Source organism: Carcharhinus amblyrhynchos, chromosome 11 (assembly GCF_965287045.1).
Source record: "Carcharhinus amblyrhynchos chromosome 11, sCarAmb.v2.hapA, whole genome shotgun sequence".
Lineage (NCBI taxonomy): Eukaryota > Metazoa > Chordata > Chondrichthyes > Carcharhiniformes > Carcharhinidae > Carcharhinus > Carcharhinus amblyrhynchos.
In genome coordinates, this window is record NC_137334.1 from 86,277,919 (window position 1) to 86,294,349 (window position 16,431).

Below are 16,431 nucleotides of genomic sequence, written 5' to 3' on the forward strand. Positions count from 1 at the left end.
CCTTAGGACACCCTCCAATTTTACTCTGGTCAATTTCCTCCTCTTTACGCCAAATACTGGCTATTGCAAGGTCAAAATAACCACACATTTACTTGGTTCAAGTTCCCTTGGCAACATGTTTCTTTTCAAGAACTCTGATATTTGCCCCTTTCAATGTTTTCCGGAACATCTCGATGAAGTATTCTTTCCTTACATACTGCCCTGAATGTATCCCTTTCAGCTCACTGTCCCTTTGATCTGCATTCCCGTGTCAATTTATATATTCCAGCTTGGTCCTTTAAATCTCTGAACCTAATTCGTGTCAGTACCTTTATTACAATGCTGCCTCAGCCCTCTCCTATTCAGGAAGATCCCAATTGTTGGCTAGTTCAGTTGGCTGGATGGCTGGTTTGTGATGTAGGGCCATGCCGACAGTTTGGGCTGAGTTCCCGTACAGGCCCAGGTTACTCATGTCGGCCCCGCCTTCTCAGCCTTGACCATTGCCTGAGGTGTGGTGATCCTGAGGTTAAATCATCGCCTGTCAGCTCTCCCCCTCAAAGGGGAGAGCAGCCTATGGTCATCTGGGAATATGGTGATTTTATCTCTACATGCTAGTGAGCTCCAGCTGAGATCTCGTAACTCGCAACAGATTTTTCAGCCAACAGTGTGTCATCAGCTGAAAGACTTCTTCCTTGCCGTAACGTTCCTTGGCTCTACTATTTGCTACTTTATAAAATACCTTTGAAAGGCCTTGTACACCACATGAACTGCACTAGCCTCACCAACTCTCCCCGTTACTTAATTAAAGAACTTAGTCAGTTTAGATAATTCAACTATTAACCATCTTACTTCAAGACTCAACACCAGACAGAGAGTGCTATTTCATTTCTAAGCACATTTGATACCCATTTACATTCTAAATGCTTCTGTGAGAAATATGTGAGGTAAAATAAAAAATTCACTCTGATTGATGTGATGCGATGCAGAGCACACAGGTCAAAATATTAGTATAGTATAGGTTCTTTTTAATAAATTATTTACAGCGTGATACAAATATGATAAAAGATTAAAAGTCTCGTGCTTTGAATAAAATTGAGGAGATGAGTGAAGCATAACACTGGTTTTAAAGTGAAGGTGATTTGATCTGATTTGATGTGATTTATTATTGTCACATGTATTAACATACAGTGAAAAGTATTGTTTTGTGCACGTTTCACAGACAAAGCATACCATTCATAGGGAAGGAAACAAGAGAGTGCAGAATGTGGTGTTACAGTTATAGCAAAGGTATAGAGAAAGGTCAACTTAATGCAAGGTAAGTCCATTCAAAAGTCTGACAGCAGCAGGGAAGAAGCTGTTCTTGAGTCGGTTGGTATGTGACCTCAGAGTTTTGCATCTTTTTCCCAACGGAAGAAGGTGGAAGAGAGGATGTCCAGGGTGTGTGGGGTCCTTAATTATGCTGGCTGCTTTTCTGAGGCAGCGGGAAGTGTAGATAGAATGAATGGATGGAAAAGTTTATAAGGTGGATTAGTATTAATGAAGAAAATGCTTGTAGAGTAAGATGTGGTAGTGTGGGAGGACACTCATGTTGAGTCTATACCAGCCTGGATGAGTGGCCTGGAATGATGCTGTGAATTCTATGGGAGGGATTTTCCAGCTGATCCGGTTAATGGGGTCTTCCGGTTCCTCTGATGGCAACTCTCCGCTGCGGGTTCCCTGGTGGTGGAGGGCGCGAACAATAAGAAATCCTTTTGACAATGGCCGGACCAGGTGATCCCACCATCAGCCAATGGCTGACGGTCTCTGCTGTCACAAAACACGCTGTGGGGTGGGGAGGTGGGGGGGGGGGGGTGGAGTTGGCTACGGAAAATCACATTCTATGTAATTCTATGCAACAGAATAAGAAAAAAGACAGTGACCTTGTAGCGAAGCCGTTCGCATTCACTATTATTACTCTACAGAAACTGAGAGCAACTCTGGGAGTCCACATATGAGCCAGATAATATGGAAATTCAGAGACGTTGCTGTCTGTGAATCTCCGCCACGACAAGTGGATGTGCCCCCGAGGCTTCCACAGACCGAAACCTCCACTGCAATAACCATTTAACAAGACTTTTCACTTCAGTTTAACGTTTATTTATTAATGTCACGAGTAGGCTTACATTAACAGTGCAATGAAGTTACTACGAGTATCCCCTAGTCGCCACATTCTGGTGCCTGTTCGGGTACGCTGAGGGAGGATTTAGCGTGGCAAGTCCACCTAATCTGCACATCTTTGGACTGTGGAGGGAAACCCACACAGACACGGGGAGAACGTGCGGACTCCACACAGACTGTCACCCAATCTGGGAATCGAACCCAGGTCCCTGGCGCTGTGAGGCAGCAGTGCTAATCACTTCTGCCGCTCATTGTTTTCAAGAAACGGGAAAATGCTACACCTTGCTGAGCGAGGTTGTAAGTGAGTTTTTAATAGCTTGCTGACATCCTAATTACAACAGCGGCAACAATATTTATATAGCTCATTTTAATGTGATAAAAAGTCCCCTGGTGCTTCACACGAGAAAGCTAGATTTGACAGTGGGCCACATAAGGCCAAAAGAGGGTAGCTGGCCAGAAACCTGGTCAAAGCAGTAGGTTTTAAATAACTTCTTGAAAAACGAAACTGAGGCAGAGAAGTTTAAGCAGGGAACTCAATGCAGTAAAGCAATTGAGGCAATCTCGTTGACTATTTTTAAGGCAGATTGGTAGATTTTTGAGCAGTAGAGGAATTGAAGGTTGTGGCGTGCAGGTGGGTGAGTGGAGCTGAGTCCACGAAAAGATCTGTCATGGTCTTATTGAATGGCAGAGCAGGCTCGAGGGGCCAAACTCCTGCTCCTAGTTCTTATGCTCTTAAGGTCAGCCTAGGTAGCTGAATGCAAGCCAACGGTGAAGCGATTCAATCAGAAATCATAGAATCCCCATGTTGAGGAGGGGGCCATTCAGCCCATCGAGTGTGCATTGACCACAATCCCACCCAGGCTCTATATCCACAACCCCATACATTTACCCTGCCAGTCCCCTGACACTAGGGTCAATTTTGCATGGCCAATCAACCTAACCCACACATCTTTGGACTGTCGAAGGAAATCGGAGGCCCGGGGGAAACGTACACAAACTTGGGTATAATGTGCAGACACTGCCCAGTCACCCAAGGCTGGAATTGAACCCAGGTCCCTGGCACTGTGAGGCAGCAGTGCTAACAACTGTGCCACCATGCCGCTCAAGATCACTAATTTAACATTGTGAGGGGGGCAGTGACGGCTGCCATATTTTGGTGCCCATCCACCGACTACCACATGGCGGGAGTGAGCTCAGGAGTAGCAGACAAATGGCGGAGTGAGCACCTGCCCTATTTTATGTGCCTCCCCACTAAAATACACCCAACAGAGGCACATATTTTCTAGCCCTTAGTTTCAAATCCAGGCCACCTTGCAAAGAAATATTAAGATAAAACAAAAATACTGTGCATGCTGGAATCTGAAACAGCTCTGATAGGTCATCCAGTTGGCTATATTCTCTCTCCACAGATTCCATCAGGCCTGCTGAGGTTTTCAGCATTTTCTGTTTTTTGTCAACAAAGACACATATTGCGCAGGATGATAATGGACTGAAGTCATGGTTGCCACTCCCCCAACAAACCCCACCACCCACCAGTGAGAAGGAAGAGTTTGGCGCTCAGTCTAAACTGCATTCGCTGCAGTAGGACCAGGAAGTCCCTGCTGTGGGGGAGGTTGGAGAATTCTAATCCTGCCTTTGGAAGTAAACGTACAAAGAACAAAGCAAGGTACAGCTCAGGAACAGGCTCTTTGCCCTCCAAACCTACACCGATCATGATGCCTGCCTAAACCAAATCCAAATGCACTTTCAGAGTCCGTATCCTTCCATTCCCATCCTATTCATGTATTCGTCTAGTTGCCCCTTAGATGCTGCTAATGTACCTGCTCCCTACTGCTCCCTGGGCAGCGCATTCCAGACATCCACCACCCTCTGTGTCAAGAACCTACCTCGCACATCTCCTCTAAACTTTTCCCCGTGCATCTTAAACCTATGCCCTCTAGCATTTGACTTTTCCACCCTTGGAAAGAGCAGCTGACTATCCACTCTGCCCATGCCACCCATAACTCCAAAACGCTTCTAGCAAAATTACTATGGGTGCTGTAATCTTTGACAAAGGGTTATCTGGACTCGAAATGTCAGCTCTTTCCTCTTACAGCTGCCGCCAGACCTGCTGAGATCTTCCAGCAATTTTCTCTTTTGGTTTCAGAAACAATTCTTCCTTGTTCCCAGTAAAATAAATTCAAAGTTCCTGATGGTGTCATCTTAAAATGGTGATATTTTGGAAGCGCAACCCACCCACGAATACAATTCCCACGTTCAGTATCTTCACAGCATTGCGGGTGAGGTGGGGTGGTAGATGTGTTACTCTGTTACCTTTCCAGTTGGGGTTTGGCACCCTGGTCTTAGAAGCAGGAACTTGCTGTAAGCAAGTTTTTTTTAAGGAAAACTAATGGATTTTACGGTGTTCAGCAGTCAGGTGTTCCTTTATATTGGCCCCATCAAACGCTGGATATTAACTCGACTTTTTGATTTGATTTCAAATGCTGGGTAATTTAGCACCAGTCCGACATCTATTCTGGGAGACCATTTACAAAACGTAACTGCAGGGCACTTACCATCACCATGGCAACGTAGTGGCCCAAGCTTGTAAAGGACTTCAGAGCTTGTCTTCGTGATGTCTCCAATAATAATCTGAGTCACAGGCAAGTGATCCTTGTATGAAAGAAGGCCCGTGTCATTGGTCCTGCCAGAAAAACCAGGATAAAAGAAAAAGTTACTCAAAATTAATATACACCATAGATTGATATCCTCTGACCTTGTTACGTACAGCTGTCAGGTAAACTGGCCAACCACTTTCAATATGTAAGCATAAATGTGAAGCAGCCCCATCTATCAGGTTTGGTTCAGTGGTCATACATGTCTGAGGTCACGTACCAACCGACTCAAGAACAGCTTCTTCCCTGCTGCCATCAGACTTTTGAATGAACTTACCTCGCTCTAAGTTGATCTTTCTCTACACCCTAGCTATGACTGTAACACTACATTCTGCACTCTCTTTTTTCCTTCTCTATGAACTTTATGCTTTGTACAGCGTGCAAGAGACAATGAATTTCACTGTATACTAATACATGTGACACCAATAAAGCAAATCAATTCGAATCAAATCAAATGATGAATGGGATGGATAGGATAGAGGTGGAGAGACTCTTCCCACTGAAAAAAGACAGTAGGACTAGGGGGCACAGCCGTAAGATAAAGGGGGGGCGTTTTAGAACGGAGTTGAGGAGGAACTTCTTCACTCAAAGGGTGGTGAATCTCTGGAATTCTCTACCCATTGAAGTGGTGGAGGCTGCCTCGCTAAATATTTTCAAGAAGCGGGTTGATGGGTTTTTGATAAGAGAGGGGGTTAAGGGTTATGGGGAGAGGGCCGGAAAGTGGAACTGAGCCACGACAGATCAGCCATGATCTTATTGAATGGCGGGGCAGGCTCGAAGGGCCAGATGGCCTACTCCTGCTCCTATTTCTTATGTTCTTATGTTCTTAAATCAAATCAAAAAGACTCGATTGGCTAAATGTTTCCTTCTGCGCTGTAGGGACTCTATGATGCTAAGTCTCACTTAAGAGACTTAGAGCACAGCATTTGAGCACAACATCTTGGCTAAGATTCCAGTTTCAGATCAGATGTTAAACTGAGACTCTGTAAAAGACCCCATGAACAATTTCAAAGAAGAACAGTCGAGCTTTCTCTGGTTTCCTAACGAATATTTATCCCACAGCCAATGTCACTCAGTTGATCTATTCATTCTTGCGTTGTTGCAAAGAGTGTGTGATCTCTTAAGAGCACATACACTCAGGAGGCAAATGATTGGTTGTAAGCTTTGCTTTGAGACATCCTTAAATCATGACAGACAGTGCAAGTCTTTCTTTCATAGAAACTAGAAACACAAAGATAGGAGCAGGAGGCCATTTGGCCCTTCCAGCCTACTCCGCCATTCATTACAATCATGGCTGATTGTCCAACTCAATAGTCTAATCCTGCTTTTTCCTCATAACCTTTGATCCCATTTACCCCAAGTGCTGTATCCAGCCACCTCTTGAATACATTCAATGTTTTGGCAGCAACTATTCCTGTGGCAATGAATTCCACAGGCTCACCACTCTTTGAGTGAAGAAATGTCTCCTCACCTCTGTCCTAAAGAACAAAGAACAAAGAACAAAAACAGCCCAGGAAACAGGCCCTTGGCCCAACGAGCCCACACTGCCATTTTAACATTACCAGTCCCCCCCTCCACCCATGACCCTTATCTATTGTTTTATTGCAATCCACATTGAGGGAAACTAATTTAGGGACAATTTATTACTTCCAATCAGCCTAATAGCACATCTTTGGGGTGTGGGAGGAAACTGGAGCACCCGGAGAAAACCCACGCAAGCACGGGGAGAATGCGCAAACTCCCACAGACACCGGCCCAAATCCATGTGTCTGCACAGCAAACAGTGATCCTCAGACTGATGACATTTCTACCATCAATCCTTTGTCCACCTGGAAACAGAACGATTTCTGCCGGAGGCAGAACGTTCCCCACCGGCCTGGCCCCTAGCTACAGAACACTGCAGGGTGGACCAATGAGGGTCGAGTGGGAATTCCACAAGTCCCGCCCTCCAGAGCTGCTGGGTAGTCAGATTGGCTGGCAGCACCATCAGTTCCAGCAGCTCCGTGGAGATGTTGGCAGCTGCTGGGACTATGGAGGAAAAAGGAGATGATTCCCGGGAGCTGGAGTTTTGGGCCTGTAGGATTTGGGTAGGTTAGGGACAGGGGCGGTGATGGGGAGGGGAGGGGGGTGTTGAGTGCAGGTTTAAGGACAGGAACGGGTAGAAAGGAGAGGGGCATGGACACATGGGATCCAAAAGGGCAGCTCCTGAGGAGTGAACCCCACTTCCCCTTTTTTTGAAGAATGTTTATTCCATTCAAAAAACCCAATTCCAACTGAATCCAATTCATGATCCGCACATTAGGGACAGACCAGAACCAAGCTGACAGGATGAGGCATTGAACCCCCCTCCCAAACTTGATCTAGTGCTTAATCTTAGCTAAAAGGCTGAGATGGCTTTGAAAAACTTTACCCTAGTTGAGGCAAACCAATATCGCAGGCACCAGCACATCCCCAATGCAGTGGGGGGGGGGGGGTGGCACAGTGGCACAGTGGTTAGCACTGCTGCCTCACAGCGCCAGGGACCCGGGTTCGATTCCCAGCTCAGGTCACTGTGAAGAGTCTGTATGTTCTCAATGCACCTGTGTGGGTTTCCTCCGGGTGCTCTGGTTTCCTCCCACAGTCCAAAAGACGTGCTGGTTAGGTGCACTGGGCCTTGCTAAATTCTCCTTCAGTGTACCTGAACAGGTGCCGGAGTATGGAGACTAAGGGATTTTCACAGTAACTTCATTGCAGTGTTAATGTAAACCTACTTGTGACATGAATAAATAAACTCAAACTAGTTCCCTACCTGATCGTGGTTTCACCAGCCCTTTTAGCACTTGAGTTAAAAAACTGGGTTTCCCACCCCTGCCCTCTTGTTCACGTTAAATGTCTAATGGTGTGGGCAGTGTATTCTCAGGGTGAACTGGTTTGATAACAAACACAATACACTCATAATTTTTCATTTAAATAGCTGAGCTGAGTCACTAATTTTGATACCTATGCCAACCCCCTCCCATATTACAGGGGTGAATCGGGAGTGGGTGAGAAGATGATGGTATGGGTAGCCACCCAATTCCATATGACCACCCCCAATCCAGACTTCACAACCTGCCATGAGAAACATGCCTGCTGGGGGGGTGGGGAGAGGTTGACGCATAAAAATATAGCCCACTGAAGTAACTCAGAGACCAATCTGTGCCAAAAACCTCAGCACATCACAATAAAACCTTCAATGTTTCCCAAATTTATTAACCATGGCTCGAGTAAACAGAGGTTGGGGTGGATACTTTAGCTGATCCGTTAATTGTTGGGCCTTTGACAATCAATCAATTAAGAGAATCCTCTCTGGAAATCAATGAAAACTCAGGGCATCAAAGCGGATTGTTGCGATGGCTTGGTTTTTGATTTTACACCTCGAGGAAGTCTATCATTGATTGGCAGAGTTAAGCTGCTTTCACGGAAAGCATAGCAACAATAAACCTCAGCAAAGATGCCTCAGGCACCACATACATTTTGATAAACTACAACCTTGTAGTTAACCTTTCCACTGTTAAAAATAAATAGTTAGTTTGGATAAAGTGCATTCCAGGCATCATTTTTCACCTTCTGCTTTAATTAAATAATATTTCACACATGCCTGGCATTTTGTAAACAAAGTGCAGATACTAACTCAACTAGAGCTAGCTAGTTATCCCACAGTTGGGACGTGGCATAGTGGCTACCACTGCTGCCTCACAGTACTAGTGATCCGGCTCAATTCCCAGGTTGGGGCACTGTCTGTGTGGAGTTTGCACATTCTCCCCATGTCTGCGTGGGCTTCCTCCGGATGCTCCGGTTTCCTCCCAAAGCCTGAAGGCATGCTGGTTTGGTGCATTGACCCGAACAGGTGCCAGAGTGCAGCACCTAGGGGATTTGCACAGTAACTTTCATTGCAGTGTTAATGTAAGCCTCACTTGTGACTAATAAATAAATAAACTTAAAAAAAAACTAATTTAGAAGGAGTGACAGATTGGGATCTAGCAGACAGGCACTCTGGAAAGATTGATTTCTAGAATGGTGGTTACGTGCGTTGTATTTAAAAGAGACAATTGGACATGTTGGCAAGATTTTCTCAAAAAAAAAAGGACGAAGGGCACAATCTTACTGACATTCCACACCCTGCTACCGCTGCAGCAAGGACGGAGAATTTGGTTCCGCCGAGGCGTGATCCAACTTGCGATTTGAAAGGAACCGTTCAGCGCCAGGAGTGAAATCCATTTTCAGACCCATACACAATTTCCCGGCGCCAGGCACAGAGCGTTCTGGAAATCACCCCTGTTTTAAATAGAGCGAGTGACACCAGGAGGGCTGCCCATTTTACAACGCCACCTGGTTGCTTTTCCCAATAATTCAGGCACGCTAATAAAAGAGGCGCCAATTTTCGATGGCAATCATTGTCCATCATCAAATTACAAGTCATTGGCCGAAATTCTCCGGCCTCTTCCGCGGCTGATGCTATAAGGATCACAGAATCACGGGGTCACTGCGCTGTAGAAGGAGGCTATTTCGCCTATCAAGCCTGCACTAACTCTCTGACAACAATCCCACCCCAGGCCCTGTCCCCGTAACCCCAGTTTTGACCCTGCTAATCCCCCTAATACTAAGGGGCAATTTTGCATGGCCAATCAACCTAACCCGCACATCTTTGGACTGTGGGAGGAACAACGTGGAACTGCTAAGCAGAAACTGACAGCCAAGTTCCGCACACATGAGGAGGGCCTCAACCAGGACATTGGGTTCATGTCACACCATCTGTAACCCCCACAACTTGCCTGGACTTACAAAATCTCACTCACTGTCCTAGCTGGAGACAACACGTACCTCTTCAACCTGTGCTTAACCCTCTTTCCGCTCATAAAAACCTTTAAGACTTGATTATCTGTAAAGATTTGAATTCCAACCATTATCCTATAAATTGTGTCTACATATGTCCTGTTTGTGAACAGAGCTGCTCACTCACCTGAAGAAGGAGCGACGCTGAAAGCTTACGCTACTAGATAAACCTGTTGGACTTTAACCTGGTGTTGTGAGACTTCTAACTGTGGGAGGAAACCAGAGCACCCAAAGGAAATCAACGCAGACACTGGGAGAAAGTGCAAACTCAACTAGACGATCACCCAAGGCCAGAATTGAACACAGGTCTCCAGTGCTGTGAGGCAGCAATGCTAATTACTGTGCCACCTTGCTGCCCAGAACCTCAGAACTGCACTGGCGTTGAATTTCTGCTCAAACCATTGCAGTGCAAACAGAACCCAATGGTGAATTGGGCCAGTGAACGAACAGCAGAGGCCATGCCCACCTCAAAATCGGAGAATCCTGCCTGAGATCAATGGCCCTTTGCATGGTCTGCCCCCCACTATACTCCCTGTGATAGGCGGGACAGGAGAATTCCAGCCCATAACTTTCTGTATCATTTGTAAGATTAGAAAGAGCTGTGAAATTATATCATTTCCATTAGCATTATCAGTGAGGTAATTGACAAGGTGAGTGAAACACATCGTTTCTGCCTGAATGGAGTTTAACAGTTTCGAAAAAAATACTTAGCATCTCGCACAAATTTTCATGGTACTTATGTTGATTTGATTCTCCTAGACCTGTGTCTGAATCACTACCCTCAGGCAAAGGAGCCCATGCTGATAATAATGATGGTGCAGGGAGGACAGAAGAAATTTCTGCACAGCCCTAATAGAGACGGCAAGCCCTATCCTATTAGCAGCATGCTAGTCACTTGATAAATAATGAAGGGTTCGGTTGGAATCGTGGGGGAACTGAAACGTCTGCAGTGATGGTTTCATGACAGAGATCCAAGTGATTTAAGACATAGCCGGCCACTGTTGCCTCTTCTAGAGAGTACAATGCAGAAGCATTTCTGGTGATTTTCAGGCAGATGTAGAACAAGACCCTTTGGGTCTGGGGTTTTCATTCCCTACTAATGCCAAAGGAGCAAGTACTCATTTTGCATGCTGGGCTGAGAGTCCAGACTTCTAATAATTTGTTGAAACAGGTGCAGGGAAGGGCAACCATTGTTTGATTTTAAGCTGTAATTTATCAGCGGCTCAATGTTTATTTGCAAAAGTTGAAATTATGTCAAGTGCTCATAGTTTCTGCAGCTGATATTTTAAAGGAATGGCTGATTGGGACTCCTACAAGGTTATAGCAACAGCACTGTTTTCTTGAGAAGGTTATGGACGCCTGATGTTTAAGCTTTTCCAGACATGCCATTATACCAAATCAATGAACCCCTTCGCAAGAGAGTGTACATTGGATGAATGGGCACAGAAGAGCTGAGGCTAGAGTCTAAGCTTGCTCCAGCCTACCGAAGGCTCTGATGATGAGGATTCTGCAAATAATGACACTGAGCAAAAACCTGAGGACAAAACCCTCAAGTCAGATCTGTGAAGCCATGGCAACTAGAAGACCCAAAGTTAGGTTGAAATAATTAGGTGATTAAAAATAGAGATTGTGTGCAGTTTTAGTCAATACAATAATGTAGGAGACACAGTAAGAAGTCTCACAATGCCAGGGTAAAGTCCAACAGGTTTATTTGGTAGCACGAGCTTTTGGATCACTGCCCCTTCATCAGGTGAGTGCCAATCTGATGTTATGAGACCACTTACTGTGCTTACCCCAGTCCAACGCCGGCAACTCCACATCATAATGGAGGAGGAGATTAGTCGAATAAGGATCAAGTGTGGATAGCAAAGAAATACAGTGCAGGGCATTAGCCAGTGTTAATCCATTATAGACAATAGTGGTGATCTCATACGAATAAAATGGTGACCTGATCCAAGGGGTCACATGTGTGTACAAGTCATTGATGGTGACAGGGCAGGCTGAGAAAGAAGTAAATATGCAAAGACCACATGAGGAAAATCCCGTTAGGGAAGTCAGAGGTAAGGGTTTGGAATGCAGTGCCGGAGGCTAACAGAGGCAGATTTGTTAAATCTAAAGACTGATGGGCCCCTTCTGTACTGTATGAACAAAGAACAGCACAGCACAGGAAACAGGCCCTTCGGCCCTCCAAGCCTGTACCGCTCATTGGTCCGACTAGACCATTCGTTTGTATCCCTCCATCCCCAGTCTGCTCATGTGACTACCCAGGTAAGTCTTAAACGATGCCGGCGTGTCTGCCTCCACCACCCTACTTGGCAGTGCATTCCAGGCCCCCACCACCCGCTGTGTAAAAAACGTCCCTCTGTATCTGATATTAGTTCTTCCAAAATGCATCACGTCGCATTTATCTGGACTAAATTCCATCTGCCATTTCTCCACCCAATTTTTCCACCTCTCTATATCCAATGGCTCCCTGACCATGATTCAGACATGATTTTCAAAACAAAACTGAATAATTACCTGAAGAGGGTTGTCGGGAAATTGTGGGGGATTGTGACTCATTCAGTTGCTCTTGAAGACAGCTGGCACCAAGATGCTGGGTTGAATAGCCTCTTTCTATACTGTAACTATTCTGTGGTGGTATTTGAAATAATTCCAGCTTTCCTTATTATCTCTGTGTTCATTGATGCCACTATCATCCATAAACTACTGATCTCTGTTTTGAATATATTCACCAACTGAGTATGCACAGCTTTCTGAGATGGAGATTTCCATAGACATTCAACCCCTTTGATTGACAAAGTATTTCTTCTTCTAAATCCTAAACTGCTGACCCCTTAATCTGAAACTGTGGCACTAGTTTGTGACTCCCTTGTCACATCCTCTCAGCAAGTACGCTGCCAAGTTCCCTAAGAATTGTGTATTTTCCAATAAGATCACCTCTATTCTTTTAAATTCCAGGGAATTATATCCCTATTCTATTCAATCGCTCCTCAGAGGACAGTCCCCACATTTACCACTTTATCTGGCAGCTCATTCCACACTCCCACCATTCTCTGCGTGAAGAATCCCCCCTCCCCCTAATATTCCCTTTAAACTTTTCTCCTTTCACTCTTAACCCATGCCCTCTGGTTTTTTTGTCCTCTAGCCTCAGTGGAAAAAGCCTGCTTGCATTCACTCAATCTATACCCATCAAAATCTTACACATCTCTATCAAATCTCCCCTCATTCTTCTACGCTCCAGGGAATAAAGTCCTAACCTATTCAATCTCTCTCTGTAACTCAGCTTCTCAAGTCCCGGCAACATCCTTGTGAACCTTCTCTGCACTCTTTCAACCTTACTTACATCCTTCCTGTAGCTAGGTGACCAAAACTGTACACAATGCTCTAAATTCGGCCTCACCAATGCCTTATATAACCTTACCATAACACTCCAACTTCTATACTCGATACTCCAATTATATGGATATGTCCATTAAGCAATCTCCAGCCCATGTTAATACCTTACCTTCATCCCCTTTGCAACACCTTTTCACAGAATAGAATGGAATCCCTACAGTGCAGAAGGAGGCCATTCGGTGCTTTGAGCCTGCAGTGACAACCATCCTGCCCAGGCCTTATTCCCGTAACCCCACGTATTTACCTTGCAAGTCCCTCTGACACTAAGGGGCAATTTAGCATAGCCAAGCCACCTAACCTGCACATCTTTGGAGTGTGGGAGAAAACTGGAGCACTCAGAGGAAACTTATGCGGAGAACATACAAACTCTACACAGATAGTGACCCAAGTCCAGAATCAAACCCGCATCCCTGGCATTGTGAGGCAGCAGTGCTAACCACTGTGCCACCATGCTTCCCAAATACTTTCTGAAAATCCTAACATGCTACATTACTAATCCTCTTTTATTTATTCTACTACTAATCATTAAAAAAAAAACTTGTACAGATAGGTCAAACATGATTTCCCTCACCCGACTATGATCTTCTCAGTGCCCGGTAAACAAATCCCTCATAATAGATTCTAGCATTTTCCCAAATACTGATGTTAATTAAACCGCTTCATGCTTTCGTTTTATTTTCGCTCTGCTTCCTTACTTATGTAGCTTGAAAGGGCATATTCTTGTGACAAGTTAAAAATAGACCACATGGGTTTTGGTGGGGATTTGTGGTACCTACTCTCCTCAGAGTTCATCATAGAATCATTGATCATAGAATCCCTACAATACAGAAGGAGGCCATTCAGCCCATTGAGTCTACACTGACCACAATCTCACCCAGGCCCTATTCCCATAACCCTACACATTTAGCCAGCTAATTACCCTGACATGAGGGTTAATTTAGCATGGTCAATCAACCTAACCCGCACATCTTGGACTGAGGGAGGAAACCAGAGCACCTGGAGGAAACCACAGAGAATGTGCAAACTCCACACTGACACTCACCCGAAGCCGGAATTGAATCCGGGCCCCCGGTGCTAACCACTGTGCCACCATAGGTCAGTTAAATCAATGTGTTTAATTGTAGCTTCTGTGGTTCTGTATTGTACTAATATAAGGACGGAATGGTGGCTGTTTTCTCCCACATTCCACAGATGAGTGAGTTAGCTGGATTGGCCACGGTAAATTGTCCATTAGTGTCAGGCGGATTAGCAAGGTCAATATATGGGGTTACAGGGATAGGACCTGGGTAGGATCATTGTCGCTGCAGGCTCGATGGGCCGAATGGCCTCCTTCTGCATTGCAGGGATACTATGATAATGAAAATCATGGGAACAGGATACATTCACCAGAATGATGCAATTTTCAAACTCAACTGTTCTTTCCTCTCAATGGAACAGAACTGAGGAGAATCATAATCAAAAAGATATACCTTTTTCCAGAATTAGAAGAATTCAAACTAGAAGAATTCAAATTAGAAGAATTGTATCAAAGATAATTGTTTGTGTTAAACTTTGACTTGTGAATAAAAATCATCTTAGCTTTCAACAAAGTCCTTTGTAAGCAGTGTGTCTGTGGTTCTGTCTCCTGCTGGGCCAGTGTATGTTGGAAACCACCACCTTTCAGTTATAGAGTCATAGAGGTTTACAGCATGAAAACAGGCCCTTTGGCCCAACTTGTCCATGCCACCTTTATCTAAAAAACCCCTAAGCTAATCCCAATTGCCCACATTTGGCCCATATCCCTCTATTCCCATGTGACTATCTAAATGCTTTTTAAAAGATAAAATTGTACCCGCCTCTACTCCTACCTCTGGCAGCTTATTCCAGACACTCACCACCCTCTGTGTGAAAAAATTGCCCCTCTGGACACTTTTGTATCTCTCCCCTCTCACCTTAAACCTCTGCCCTCTAGTTTTAGACTCCCCTACCTTTGGGGAAAAATATTGACTATCTACCTTGTCTATGCCTTGTTAAGACTTGGTGGTGGACAGAAAGGACATGGAAGCAAGGCGGACACAGCTGCACTCAATTAGACCCAAGGACACTTCCACTGAGATCTGAGACAGGAAGCTTTCACCAAATTACAAATATCCAAGTTAATTAATTTAGATAATTAGCATATTGTTACAAGATGCCATTCTCATTAGAACATGGAAATTGTCTTTGGGATTAGATGATAAACACTATAGATTTCAGATTAGTGAGCAAGACAAGCTCTGGACACAAACCCACTGTGAATATCTAACAAACATTAATTAAGCACTCTAATTGGACTGTTTTGAGAAATTCAGAATACTTGTTCCTCATCAATTATTAAATGTCAAATTAAAAGGGTTTATATAAATTTTCTTTAGACTTACAGAAAATAAGTGCAAAAAACCCCAAAATGCTGCTCTTCTGTGATCTGGTTAGAAGGATGATGAGGGCCCTTCTGGTCATTTTCTTTGTGGGGTCACAAGGACCCCATTTACTTCCTTCACCTCTGACCTCCCCTGACCTGTAATCCACCTTGCTCTCTCTTTTCTCATTCCCTTCCCTCAGATCTGCTACTTATCTGGAAGATTGAAGGTGCCTCTCAGCCATCTAACCTCTGGCACTCAGTTTCTGCTCCATGTCTTCTTAATCTTCAAACTTAAACCATTGAAGACAGAGATGAGGAGGAATATCTTCTTCGCTCAAGAGGGTAGAGAATCTGTGGAGTTCCTTACTGTCGAGGGCTGTAGATGTTGGGTCATTAAATATGTTCAAGGCTGAGATGGATAAATTTTTAATCAGTAAGGGAATCAAGGGTAATGGGGATAAGGAAGGAACTGGAGTTGAGGATTATCATTTCAGATCAGTCACAATCTCATTGAATGGTGGAGCAGATTCGATGGGCCGAATTACCTACTTCTACTCCCACATTTTATGGAGTACCCCACAAGAGCAGACACCTTCTCTACCTTCATCCAATTTCTAGTGATGTGGACTGGCTTCATGAAAACAAGGCCCAGACATTAACATGTTAGTGATCTTCTGTTGCCTCTGTCTAGTTTGGGAGATAGAACATAGAACACAACAGCACAAACAGGCCCTTCGGCCCACAAGTTGCGCCGATCATATCCATACCTACCAGGCCATAGAACTATCTATAACTCCCAATCCCATTAAATCCCATGTACTCATCCAGAAGTCTTTTAAAAGACCCCAGCGAGTTTGCCTCTACCACCACCGACGGCAGCTGATTCCACTCACTCACCACCCTCTGAGTGAAAAACTTACCCCTAACATCTCATCTGTACCTGCTCCCCAGCACCTTCAACCTGTGTCCTCTCGTAGCGACCATTTCAGCCCTGGGAAATAGCCTCTG

General features: G+C 44.8%; 1 protein-coding gene across 1 annotated transcript in view; it reads right to left on the reverse strand.

The window, feature by feature from the left end:
* LOC145349767 (contactin-associated protein-like 5) overlaps positions 1-16,431 on the reverse strand; it is an 803,770-nt gene that overhangs the window by 223,153 nt on the left and 564,186 nt on the right. The window contains exon 15 of the mRNA XM_080198309.1: positions 4,692-4,819. Within this exon, the coding sequence (XP_080054435.1) occupies positions 4,692-4,819 (128 nt within the window). The remainder of the gene's footprint in view (positions 1-4,691; positions 4,820-16,431) is intronic.